Source organism: Tamandua tetradactyla, chromosome 6, assembly GCF_023851605.1.
Source record: "Tamandua tetradactyla isolate mTamTet1 chromosome 6, mTamTet1.pri, whole genome shotgun sequence".
In the NCBI taxonomy this organism is placed as follows: domain Eukaryota; kingdom Metazoa; phylum Chordata; class Mammalia; order Pilosa; family Myrmecophagidae; genus Tamandua; species Tamandua tetradactyla.
The window spans coordinates 90,585,666-90,598,876 of NC_135332.1; the positions used below are offsets into that span (position 1 = coordinate 90,585,666).

Genomic DNA, 13,211 nt, shown 5'->3' on the forward strand with positions numbered 1-13,211 from the left:
GTCTGTAACACTGCTTCAAACACAATTTATTTTTATTGTGAATCTTTGGTATTTATCATCAGGGTAGCCAAACTGGGTAGCCTAACACCCATGCTAGTCAGCCTGAGGCAAATATTTTCAGATACCTCTGGATGTTCAGAACAGTGCTCACAAGCACAGTACTTCTTAGCAAAATGAGACATGTTTCCGTACCTGCAGGCTATCTTATGAAGATGGAAAATACACAGGGGTACATGGGCTCTCCCTATTCTGAAAGTATTTTGAAAAACAAGTATCTTTAATATGACAGCCAGCCCTCACCAATGCTGAGATATGGTTTTCTGCCCCCACCTGGCTGCCTCTCTAATTCTCGGACCTCAGGCATCTGGCTCTCAGGGGCTGCTAACTCCCAGCAGTTCCTTCCACCTCAATCTCAGTTCTGAGAGTCTCTATCAGAGCTGTATCATATTAGCTTTCTTTCCATCCTGGGGCTGCCAATACAGCTGACCAATAACAAATACATTCTTATATGAATGTATATGCACAAGATTTTTTGAAATTCAGATTTGTTACAGAAAGAGCATTTTTAATGGAAGCTGAATTGGTAGTACCTGTTTCAGAAAGGAGTCCAGGGCTGAATTTCCAGCTTTTTTCAGTTCTGCATTTGTATGGTTACACCACTTTGAAAGCACTTCAAATAAAGAAATGTAGTTGTCCAGAAGATAGGTGCTAAATTGAGATGCATGCAGGGCAAATAAATGTAAACCAGCTGCAATTGCAAAAATATATATATACCATATTTATAATAGGACAACATAAGCTAAAACAAAGAACTAAGAAACTAGGTCAATGCTAAAACTGTGAAGATCTGATGAGATTACAATTTAATAATAACATAGAGATTCTGATCAGACTTCTGGTACCACCAACCCTCATTTGTAAACATTTAGATGTAAAACATCATAGATGTTATCATATCATTTTCCCTCACAGTTTAAGTGAGAGTTTACTAAAGACGTTAAGTTAATAATCTAAAAATTATAACTCATTAAATACAGAGTCTTACCTGCGGGCACAGCATATCTCTTCAGATCAATCTATTTTAGAAAAAAATTCACCATCAGTGTTTGACAACCACAAGTTTTCTCTATAAAAGAATTAGAGTAATATTAATCCTACCTGAGGACGAATTGCCTTTAATGTAAAATCAAAAATCTCCTTTGAAGCCTCAGGATCTGGAGAAGTAATAAAAAGAAGCCTTGGTTACAAATAACAGTATCATTTGAAATACTTTATGAACAACTTTTCAACTAACAGCTTTATTTAAGACCACTTTTTCATCTAGAATAACTCCAGCAGTCTCCTGTGAATTCAGGAATAACACTTAACATTCTCAACAGCTCTGAGCGTTGCAAGTTATTACCGTGGGAAAGTAGGAAGAGTAATTTGGGACAAAAAAAGACATGGGCCTAAATTACAACTCATCATTTATAAGTTCTGATAAATTATCATTCAGAGCCTCAGTTTTCTTACCTGTAAAGAGGGGCAGCATATACCTTCTTTTAGGGTTGTTTGAGGATTAAATGAAAGAACTCACACAAGGTTAAACACATTACTTTTCCCCCCAACACTCCCAGGTTTTTACTCAAACATAAGTGTTCACATTGTTATAGACATTACAAATATGAATAAAATATCTTTGACTTTAGTAAACTTTTCTAAGATGGAAGACAAAACAAGCACACAACTATATTTACAATTTACATTAATTTACATATACTTATTATATAACTGTCTCTGCCATATTGTTTATTTACTGGAACTATACAGAAATAATGTTTTATTCATCACTGACTTCTCCACCCTCATAATAGTGAACTGCAAATAGCAGAGATTCAAGAACTGTTTGCTTTGACAACAAGGTCTGAGGTATTTAGAATATAGAGCCCAGACGATTATTTGATAGTAGCTGGAGGGAGAATGGGGTCAAAAAAGGGTTTAAGAGAAAAACATCAGCATGTTTGTAGGATGATGCCATAAAATAGATACAAAAAAAAAGTTAGAATTCAACACGAGATTTTCTTCTGACTGAATATTTAAGAAACGCTTTACAGAAACGATAGCATTTGAGCTGGACCTACAGGAAACAGGATTAGTGGGGAAAGTTCATTTGAATGGAAAGTAACTGTGTGACACAAGTATGCAGATACAAAGAGACCTGTAATTTTCAGTCCTCAGTCGGTCTAGAATGAATGGACTAGGTAAACACAGAGCTAGGAGGTTCAGCCCATGAACTAGGGCTTGAACTTTCTCTCGTGGGAAAGGGTACTTACTAATCTCAGCCTTCTGAAAGGCTTTCCCTTTCCACTGTCCTTTCTCTCACAATTTCCCTCTCTCCAGTACATCACTCCTTGTTCAATCATTCTTTTATCTAGATTTTTAAATTCTCCTTTTCTCCACATCTACAATTAGCTACACTCTATTTCTTTGCTCTCCTCTGTTGTAAGATTCCTCTAAAAAGATATTCTGCAGATAGCCTGCACTTTCCATGTGTTCTAACTACCCTGTCGGACCCTCCCCACTCCGTCTCTGGTGCTCCTCACTCAGACTCCTTTCTAAGGCAAGCCGCACCTCAAGCCCTCCTCAAGCCTGTCTCTTCTTAAACTCTTTTCCCAAACTCACTCCTTTGTTTACATGCATCGCTTTAAAGTCTATCTCTTTGTTGTAGATATCCAAATTTATGTGTTCAGTCCTAATTTGTCCTGCAAGGTCCAGTCTTACATAGGCAACTACAAACTGGACGTGTAACTCTGAATGCTTCTCTGCATCTCAAATTAAACATGTCCAAAAGGCTTGATTTTCTGCCTTGTCAGGCATAATAACTGACCACACAGACTTGACTAACTCACTCCCCACACCTTACCACTCAAATCTATCTCAAATTCAAAGTAGTCAGATGACCTTTTTAAAATATCAACTGGTCCAGGTCAAACCCTTCTTTAAAATCCATGCCATCCCATTCTAGTAGAAATGAGATCCTAATTTATAAGCCCTAAACTGACCCTAACTACCTTCCCAATCTCATCTCACTGTCCTCTCTTTATGCCCGTCAAGCTCCAGACACAATGCTTTCCCTGAACATACATCTCTGATCAATTTGTGCTTTCCTGGCCTGAGGCCTGGGCATTTGCTGGTCCCTCTACCCAGAATGCTCTCCAGCCAGCCCCTTCCAATCCTTCAAGCCTTAGCTTCTAGGTTACCTCTTCTGAAAGAGCCAACTGACTGTGGGTCATCCATCTCTCCCTACTCAGTCCCGATCACTGTGTCCAACCTGTTCCCATCAATGTACAACTGTACTGTACCCACTTGTTTATTTGTTGGCTGTCTCCTCCTCTAGATTATAAGCTCATGATAGTAGGAATGTGGTTGTTCTAGTCATTGAATCCAGTACCTAATTCATCACTTTTTAGATAACAGGCACCCAGGAAATATTTACTGTTTGAATGAAGGTATTAATTAATTTTTAGTGCTTGAAGTCACAAAATCATGGCTTGACAGAAAAGGCATAAATTTTAAAGTCAGACCAAGGCTTAAATCACAGATGTACCACTTACTAGCTGTGTAAGCTGCCTAGTGCTGCTGTAAGAAATTATCACAAAATTAGTAGCTTAAAAAAACATATTTACTATTTTATAGTTTTAGAGGTCAGAAGTCTGAAATGGTCTTACTAAACTAAAATCAAGGTGTCAGCAGGGCTGCATTGCTTTCTGGAGGTTCAAAGGGACCATTCCAGTTTCTACCTACACTCCTTGTTTTATGGACCCCTTGTCTGTCTAGAAAGGCAGCCAGCGCTGGCTTTGAAACATTGCATTACTCTGATGCTGATTCTTCAACTTCCCTTTGCCACTTATAAAGATTCCCTTTGATTACAATGGGCCCATTCAGATAATCCAGGATTACTCCTATGGTGGCTTAGTTACATACCCTGGAAAAATATGTTCTTAATCTTAATCCATTCCTGTGGATGTGACCTGTTCTAGTTTGCTAGCTGCTGGAATGCAATATATCAGAAACAGAATGGCTTTTAAAAAGGGGAATTTAATCAGTTGCTAGTTTACAGTTCCAAGGCTGCGAAAATTTCTCAATTAAAACAAGTCTACAGAAATATCCAATCTAAGGCATCCAGGGAAAGACATATTGGTTCAAGAAGGCCAATGAAGTTTAGGGTTTCTCTCTCAAGTGAGAAGGCACATGGTGAACACAGTCAGAGCTTCTCTCTCATCTGGAAAGGCACATGGTGAACATGGTCAGGGTGCCTATCTCATCTGGAAGGGCACATGGTGAGCACGGCGTCATCTGCTAGCTTTCTCTCCTGGCTTCTGGTTTCATGAAGCTCCCTGGGAGGCATTTTCCTTCTTCATCTCCAAAGGTCGCTGGCTCATGGACTCCCTGTCTCGTGGTGCTGCAGCGTTCTCTGCTCTCTCCGAATCTCTTTCATTCTCCAAAATATTTCCTCTTTTATAGGACTCGAGAAACTTATCAAGATTCACCCAAATGGGTGGAGATATGTCATCACCCAATCCAGCTTAACAACCACTCATGATTAAATCACATCTCCAGGGAGATGATCTGATTACAGTTTCAAACATACAGTACTGAATAGGGATTATTCTGCCTTTATGAAATGGAATTTAGATTAAAATATGGCTTCTCTAGGGTACATACATCCTTTCAAATCAGCACAGACCCCATTGTAATAAGACCTTTCGATGAGATTATTTTTAGTTAAGGTGTTATGACAGAATCAGGAGGGGTCTGAGTTCTATTACTGGAACCTTATAGAGAAGGCCACAGGGAAAAAGGCCAAAAATACAACTATCCAGGAAGGATCTAGGGACATTTCTGTTTTCTGATGTCCACCCCCTGGAACTGCATGCAAATTTTTTCATAAAATTTGGATAAACACAGCAAGGCCAGAAAAGGGACAAACTGAAGGAAAATGACTTCAAGGGTAGAACAATGGAAGCTGAGGTGTGGACCAAAGAGATCTATTTAGGCCAAGAAAGTTGGCCCACCAATGTGTGTGTAAGGGGGAAGCCACCCCTGAACATGGAAGGGACAGGCCATATGCTCCTGTGCTTGGAAGGGTTCTGTGCTTCCATAGTTCAGGAAGAATGCTGCCACCCTAATGCTCAGAAGTGGTGGGCCCTGTGCCCCAACATTTGCAGAGATTCTGATGCCATCTCAATGCTCGGGGAGAGGGGGATGGCTTCTATGCCCTGGTATTCATGGAGAGCCTAGAAGCCATCCTGATGCTGGGAAAGGAAGGGGCTTGTTCAGAGAGTATGGCCCCTACACAAAAGTGCTTGGAACAGGTAGGGCTGCTGCTCCAGCAGGCCCAGAGAACAAAGCATGAAGCCACAGATGGCTCTCAAACATTGAGATCAATGGAGTTTGCCCTGTTGGGCTTCTTTGGGAACAATACCCCTGTTCTCTTTCCAATTTCTCTGTTTTGGAATGGGGATATTTAGTCTGTGCTTTTCCTACCACTGTATACTGGAAGTAGATAATTTGTTTTCTAGGTCTCACACATCCATCAGTCAGAGTAATTTTACCCCAGAATGAATCATGGCCAAAACTGATTTTGATAAGGCTTTGTCTTATCAGTGTTCTAAAATGGCTTAAAACTTTTGAGATATGGTGACAGAATGAATATATTTTGCAAATGAGAAAAACACACCATTTGGGGGTTCAGTGGGCAGACTGTAGTGGTTTTGGTACACACAGTACAGAGTCCAGACCATTTTCCATAAGAAAACATAACATTTCCAAGAAAATACCATAAGGTATATGTGCAGAAAGGACTGGGAAAGATCCTGTGCTTTTGCCTAAAGCTATAGCCTAGATCTCATATCCAAACTCATTGTAGGGCCCCAAAGGACAGGTCTTACATAATCCAATCCACAAAGACTGGGAAAACCACTTTATTATATTTTGTATACCCCCCCTCTTTTTTTTTTCCGTTAGTTCCTTACAGTCAAGGAAATCTCTGTCCTAACACTAGCTGGACACAAAGTTAAGAAACAAATGACTTAGTCTAAATTCCAGAGATAACATACTAAAATACCAAAATGTTGAGGTTTCAATAAAAGTTTACAAACCACACAAAGAAACAGAAAACAACAGCCCAGGCAAGCAGAAAACCATAGCATTAGAAACAGTCACCAAGAAAGACCAGACTTGGCATATACAAGAGACTTCCTTAAAATATGCCCAAAGAGCTAAAGGAAAACAGAGATAAAGAACTAAGGGACATTAGGAAAACAACAAATGAATACAAAGAGGGTAACAATAAGGAGACAGAAATTATCAAAAGGAAAAGGAACCAAACAGAGTTGAAGACCACAGTAACACAAATTAAAAATTCCCCAGGGGAGTTCAAGAGCTAATTGGAGCTGGCAGAAGAAAGAATCATAACTTGAAGATAAGAGAATTGGAATCATCCAGTCAAGGAGCAGAAACAAGAAAGAAGAAAAGTGCACAGAGACTGAGGAAACTGTGGGACACAATGCAGCATACTAACATGTGCATTGTAGGAGTTCCAGAAGAAGAAAGAGAGGAAGGGGCAGAAAGAATTTTTGAAGAAATAATGGCTGACAACTTCCTAAAGTTAATGAAAGTCATGGATATGCACATCCAAGATGCTCAACCAACTCCAAACAGGGTACTCTCAAATAGGCCTAGAATACGACACAGTACAATCAAACTATTCAATGCCATTGCTAAAGAGAGTTCTGAAAGCCATAAAAGGGAAGCAACAAGTCACATATAAGGGAGCATCAGCAAGATTAAATGCCAATTTCTCATCAGAAACCAAGTGTGCCAGTTTGAAACTATTACGTACCCCAGAAAAGCCATGTCCTTTAATCCTCATTCATTGTTGCTGGGTAGAATCTTATTGTTTCCATGGAGATATGACCCACCCAGTTGTGGGTAGTAACTTTTGATTAGATGGTACGCCTGTTTCAAAGAATTATGTGCCCTAGAAAAGCCATGCTTTAATCCTGATCCATCTCCTGGAGGCAGCCATTTCTTTTAATCCCTATATAACACTGTAGTTTGGATGTTTGATTTGATTATCTTCAGAGGTGTGATGCACCCAATTGTAGGTATTAACTTTTTGAATAGATGGAGATGTGACACCACCCATTCCAGGTGGGTCTTAATTAGCTTACTGGAATCCTTTAAGAGGAAGTGTTTTGGAGAGCAAAAGAGCCATGAGACACAAGGGACCATGAGAGCCAACACAACCAAAGACCTTTGGAAATGAAGAAAGAAAACACCCCTGCTAGAGCTTCATGAAACTAGAAGCCTGCAGAGAAAGCCAGCAGATGTCACCATGTTCACCATGTGCCTTTCAAATTGAGAAAGCCTGAACTTCACTGGCCTTTCTTGAGTGAACCTTTTGTTGGTCCCTTAATTTGGACATTTTTATAGACTTGCACAGCCTCAGAACTATAACTTGCAATTTAATAAAATCCCCATTTTAAAAGCCGTTCCGTTTCTGGTATATTGTATTCTGGCAGCTAGCAAACTACAACAGATAGCTTCCATGGGGATGTATCTACATTCAGTCAAGATGGGGTTGCTTACTGGAGCCCTTTAAGAGGGAATTGTTTTGGAAAAAGCTTTAAAACCAACAGAGCCACCAGAACTGACAGAGCCAACAGAATGGACAGAGCCCCGGGAAATCCACCGAAGGACTGGAGAGAAAGCTAGCAGACATTGCCATGTGCCTTTCAGTTGAGAGAGAAAACCCGAACATCATTGGCCTTCTTGAACCAAGGTATCTTTCTCTGGATGCCTTAGATTGGACATTTCTTATAGCCTTGCCATAATTTGGAAATTTTCACAGAATTAAAACTGTAAACTTGCAACTTAATAAATTCCCCTTTTAAAAAGCCATTCCATTTCTGGTATATCGCATTCTGGTAGCTTACAAACTGGACACCATGGAAGCAAGATAACCATGGGATGACATAATTAAAGTGCTGAAAGCCAAAAACTGCCAACCAAGAATTGTGTATCCGGCAAAACTGTCTTTCAAAAATGAGGGGGAAAAAAATGAGGAAGAAATTAAGACATTCCCAGAAAAACAAAAACTGAGGGAGTCCATCAACACTAGACCAGCCCTATTAGAAATGTTAAAGGGAGTTCTGCTGCTTCAACCAGGACACTAGAAAATTAGTCAAAGTCACATGAAGAAATAAAGATCTCTGATAAAGACAAAGGTAAATAAAAACACCAGTACTACTGTACTTTTGGTTTGTACCTCTACTCTTTCTTCCTACATGATCTTAATGGCAAATGCACTAAATGTAATGATAAATCAATGGTTTGAGCCGCATATAAATATGTAATACAAGACAGGGACTACATAAAGGTAGGGTAAGAGAGGGGTACAGGAAAATAGTTTACGTATGTTACTGAAGTAACACTGGTATCAAAGCAAACAAGACTGCTATAGATTTAGGATGGTAAATTTAAGCTCCATGGTAACCACAAAGACAGTATCAGAGAATATGCAAACTCAGAGACAGAAAGTAGAGAGGACAGTTTACCCCCCCCCCCCCCCCGTTCTCAACAGGGAGTTAATACATAATGGGTGTAGATTTTCTATCTGAGATAAAGAGAAAGTTCTAGTAACGGATGGATGGCGGTAATAGTACCACAATACTGTGTGATTCATCCAACTGAATGGTATGCATAGGAAGAACTGGGAATGGGAAGGTTTATGCTGTACAAGTTTCCACAATCACAACAATATTTTTAAAAAATAAAGAACAACTAAAGAGACCATGACAATTAAATATAATATGTGATCCTGAATGTGTTCTAAGAATGCAGGGGAAAGGCTCAAAAGGACAATATTAGAACACATGAAAAATTGGACTATAGAATGCAAACTTTATATCAAGCTTTAAATTTCTTGACCTTAACAGCACTTAAGATGGTTACTGTGCTGGTTTGAAAGGATTTATGCACCCTAGAAAAGACATGTTTTAATCCTAATCAATCTTGTGGGAGCAATTGTTTCTCTTAATCCCTATTCAATAACAGGTTGGAAAATTGATTAGGTTATCTCCAAGGAGATTTGGGTGAGTCACATCTCACCCAAAGTAGGTATGTAGTTCATACCCAAGTAGGTATGAACTTCTGAAAGGAAGGAGATATGACTCCACCCATTCCAGGTGGATCTTGATTAGCTTACTAGAATCCTTTAAAAGAGGAAGCATTTTGAAGAAAGCTTGAGACTGATGAGAGAGCCAAATGAATCATAGAAACCACATAGCCAGAGACCTTTGGAGATGCAGAAGGAAAATGCCCCCGGGAGAGCGTCATAAAATGAGAAGCCAGGAGCAAAAGCTAGCACATGCAGCCATGTCTGCCATGTGCCTTTCAAGTTGACAGAGAATTCTAAATGTCATTAGCCTTCTTGAACCAAGGTATCCTTCCCTGGATGCCTTAGATTAGACATTTCTTTAGACTTGCTTTAATATGGTCATTTTTACAGCCTCATAACATGCAATTTAATAAATTCCCCCTTTTTAAAAGCCATTCTGTTTCTGGCATATTGCATTCTGGCAGTTAACAACTAGATCAGTTACGTAAGTGAATAACTGTGTTCCTAGGAAGTATTATGTGTTCTAGGAGTATGATGCTGGAACCTAGTCTCAAAAGTTCAGAAAATAGATAGAGGGGCAGATAGATGGATGATGGATTGATAGTTAGATGGATGGAGAGAATAATAAGGTTAATGTGACAAAATGTTGAAATTTGTGGATCTGGGTATTTGGAGAATGGGGGTATACTGGAATTCTGTGTATGAAGTTTGTATTATTTTTGCAACTATCTTACAAGTTTGAAATTATTTCAAAATAAAAAGTTTAAAGAAAAAAAAATTCCAGCAGGCTTTTTTGTAGATATAAACAAACATTCCAAAATTTATACAGAAAGTCATAGGACTATAATACTAAAATAATTTTGAAAAAGAACAAAATGAGAGGAACCATTCTAACCAACATTAACACTTACTATATAGCTATAGGAATAAAGACAGTGCAGTGTTAGCCAAGAGACAAACATATGCATCAATGGAACAGAATTGAGGACCCAGAAATAGACACACACAAATATGCCCAACTAATTTTTATGCAAAAGCAATTCCATGGAGGAAGGATAGCCTTTTTAACAAATACTGTTGGAGCAAATGGACGTCCATAAGCACAAAAATGAATCCCAACTTAAACACAATTTAAATAAAAATTCACTGAAAATGGATCATGGACTTACATGTAATGCCTAAAACTGTAATACATTTAGAAAAAATGCAGGAGAAAATCTTTGGGCTCTAAGGCAGATGAAGAGTTTGTAGATGTGATACCAAAACCAGAACCCATTAAAGGAAAAACTGATAAAATGAACAGGTGAAGCCTGAATAACATTGTTGGACTGGATCAATGTTGGTTCGATATCCTGGCTGTGCTCAGTACTACAGTTATGAAAGATGTCATCACTGCAGGGAAACTAGGTGAAAGGCATACAGGATCTCTCTGCATGTGAATACAGAGAATAGCTTAAAAGTTTAAAATAAGTAAATAAATAAGCAATCTTTCTCAGACTTATGTTTTCTGAACAGACAAAGAAAAACAAACAACACAAAGCAATACCTTCATCCACAGATTTGGTAAAGTTACACATAAGCGAAGATAATCCCCTCAAACATCCTGCCACAACAGGTAGTTTGGGCTCTCTTACTGTTGACGTCATCTAAAAGGAAAGTTTTAAGAAGAAAACAGAACAAGAGAAAATTACAATCAAGTCTATAGAAGCAGAGTATCCTAAAATTTATAGTTTGTCAACATCATACCTGGATCTTAAGTTCACCCAAAAGAGCCCGGAAGAGTTTTTCTGAATTATTTATCATCTCAAAAGGATGAACTTCACCTAGTACTCCTAGGAGCTCATATATTTTTTCTAAAACTGCAAAATAAATTTTAGACAAATGAAGGCCTCATATTACATTTAAATAAGTTAAAACTAATAAAAACATATGAATGAGAAAATGAGAAGATATTTAATTCAAAAGTAACTTCACAAGTAAAACACAAAATATCTAATTGTTCCTTTGGAATTTTTCTTGATGAGTTTTATGCAAATCTATTATTTATAAATTATATTAGAAATATATTGTGAGTTTTCTATTTAAAGGAATCATTTTGTAAAGAGTAAACTTTTTATAAATGGAAGTCATCACACATTGTTTTTGTTTCCATTTTGCTTTGTTTCCAGCAAAAAGAATTCATACGTAAAACACAGAAATACCTCGGTGGAAGAAAATTAAGTTTTACAGTAATAATTTTTACATTAATTTGTTAAAATATTTTAGAATAATATTTAAATGTATCTCACCTGTATCTGGTATTTTTGTTTTCAAAGCTAGTTCTCCATAGAATTTGCTAAATAAGTCTCCAACTTTGAATTCATTCATAAGTCTAGAACTTCTCAAAGTCTGAAGTAACTAAAAGAATACAAATTAGTGGTTTTTAAAGTGTAAATAAAGGCCTCTACCTCTCTTGGTACATCTGTGCACAGCAGTGGCTCACATGCATCCTGGGAACTCTCCCTAAGGACTTTTATCTACCAGAATAACTGGGAGGCAGGGGCTGAGGTAGCTGGTGGAAGTTACAAAGGAGAAAGGTCCAGGGTCCAAACACTATAAAAATGAATAGAATCCATTCCCTCAGAGGTATTCGATACCAAAGGAACTCTAAAAAATGGACAGTTGCAAAACATGAGATGCATCTGAGAGACCCAGGTAAGAGTGAGCCCCAAGGACCATTTTAATACTACTAAGAGGCCCATCCCAATTGCTAGAGGTTTAGGAAAAACCTCAGAGAGACAATGATGTGGGGTTTGTTTTTTTTTTGGCAATTCTTGTATCATTAGATTTCACAAAAAGGAGTAAGGATAATAAATAGAAGAGCAGTAAATTCCTTAGTGATTTTTTTTCCCTTTTACTCCCCTTACAACCCAAAATTCTTCATTTGCAATAGAGAAGGATCTGAGAACAAAATACTGGGGTACAGCTCAATTGGGTGATAATTAATAAATGTACATCTTATCCATATCAGTTCTATCCTCTAATCTCTCAACTAAAAAGAATCCAAAAATCTGATTTTCTGTTGAAGTTATAAATTTAATATAAAATGCATGGACTTAGAAATTTTAAATTACCTTAATAAGAAGGTCTAGAGCTGGAATTTTACATTTGGCTGCTTTATCTTTTGTATAAACACTGGTACAAGTATTCTAGGTTTTAAAAAGAGGCATACCAAAATCAATACGATATAAGAACCAAGACTTAACAAAAGCTAAAATTAAATCCCTAGGAAAAGTGGTACCAACATATGACATAATAAAATATATCATTTTGGCTGTTATAAGTATAACATTTGAACACACAAATGTACAGGTTAAGAACTACTGAAAACATTGAGGTAAAATATGCTGTGGTAACAGTATCAACAACTACAACAAAAAACATAAACTCAAAGTATACATCACCAGGATTTTTAGAACTAAGTACTCTCCCTTACATGCTTCCCATAGCACTTGTTGCCATATATCAAAAAAGAAAGAAGTGAACTACAAAAAAGATGACTAAAACAATACAAAGAAGACTGGATGGGGCTCTTCAAGGAAACAGACAAGAAGGCTCCTCGGACAGAGATGACATGATTCCAAGGCTGCAGAAAGTTTCTTAACTTCTAAGCCTCATTTGTAAGATAGAGAGGTTAATAATACCTATCTCCAAAGAGTTTGGGTAAAGATTAAATACGACAAACCATATATTAAAGAATTTTGAAAACTGTGAAGCACTCTATAAATATTAGTAATTGCAACTATTAAGACAACTTTTTAAAATATTAAGATCCTAATTAAGAAGACAAAGTCAAAAAAGAATAAAATCAAAACCTGTTTTAAAAGACTGATAACAAAAAATAATATTGTATATACTATCGCTAGTTATAATCTACAAAATATTTTCTTATAAATCACTTCAGAATAAAATATTTACTTCTTTGTTAACTTTTAACACACTCAAGAACTAGACGTGAATTTAGGATCAAGAAAAGTAACCTACTTTAAGATGTGGCACTGCTGAAAGC

At 37.5% G+C, this 13,211-nt stretch overlaps 1 protein-coding gene across 3 annotated transcripts in view; it reads right to left on the reverse strand.

Annotated features, from left to right (window-relative positions):
- Window positions 1-13,211, reverse strand: part of PRKDC (protein kinase, DNA-activated, catalytic subunit) — a 282,120-nt gene that overhangs the window by 266,081 nt on the left and 2,828 nt on the right. For all 3 annotated transcript variants that reach the window (XM_077166734.1, XM_077166733.1, XM_077166735.1), the window contains exons 4-10: window positions 12,277-12,351; window positions 11,452-11,560; window positions 10,910-11,022; window positions 10,710-10,809; window positions 1,159-1,214; window positions 1,046-1,076; window positions 591-748 (exon numbers count right to left, since the gene is read on the reverse strand). In XM_077166734.1, coding sequence (XP_077022849.1) covers window positions 591-748; window positions 1,046-1,076; window positions 1,159-1,214; window positions 10,710-10,809; window positions 10,910-11,022; window positions 11,452-11,560; window positions 12,277-12,351 — 642 coding nt within the window. The remainder of the gene's footprint in view (window positions 1-590; window positions 749-1,045; window positions 1,077-1,158; window positions 1,215-10,709; window positions 10,810-10,909; window positions 11,023-11,451; window positions 11,561-12,276; window positions 12,352-13,211) is intronic.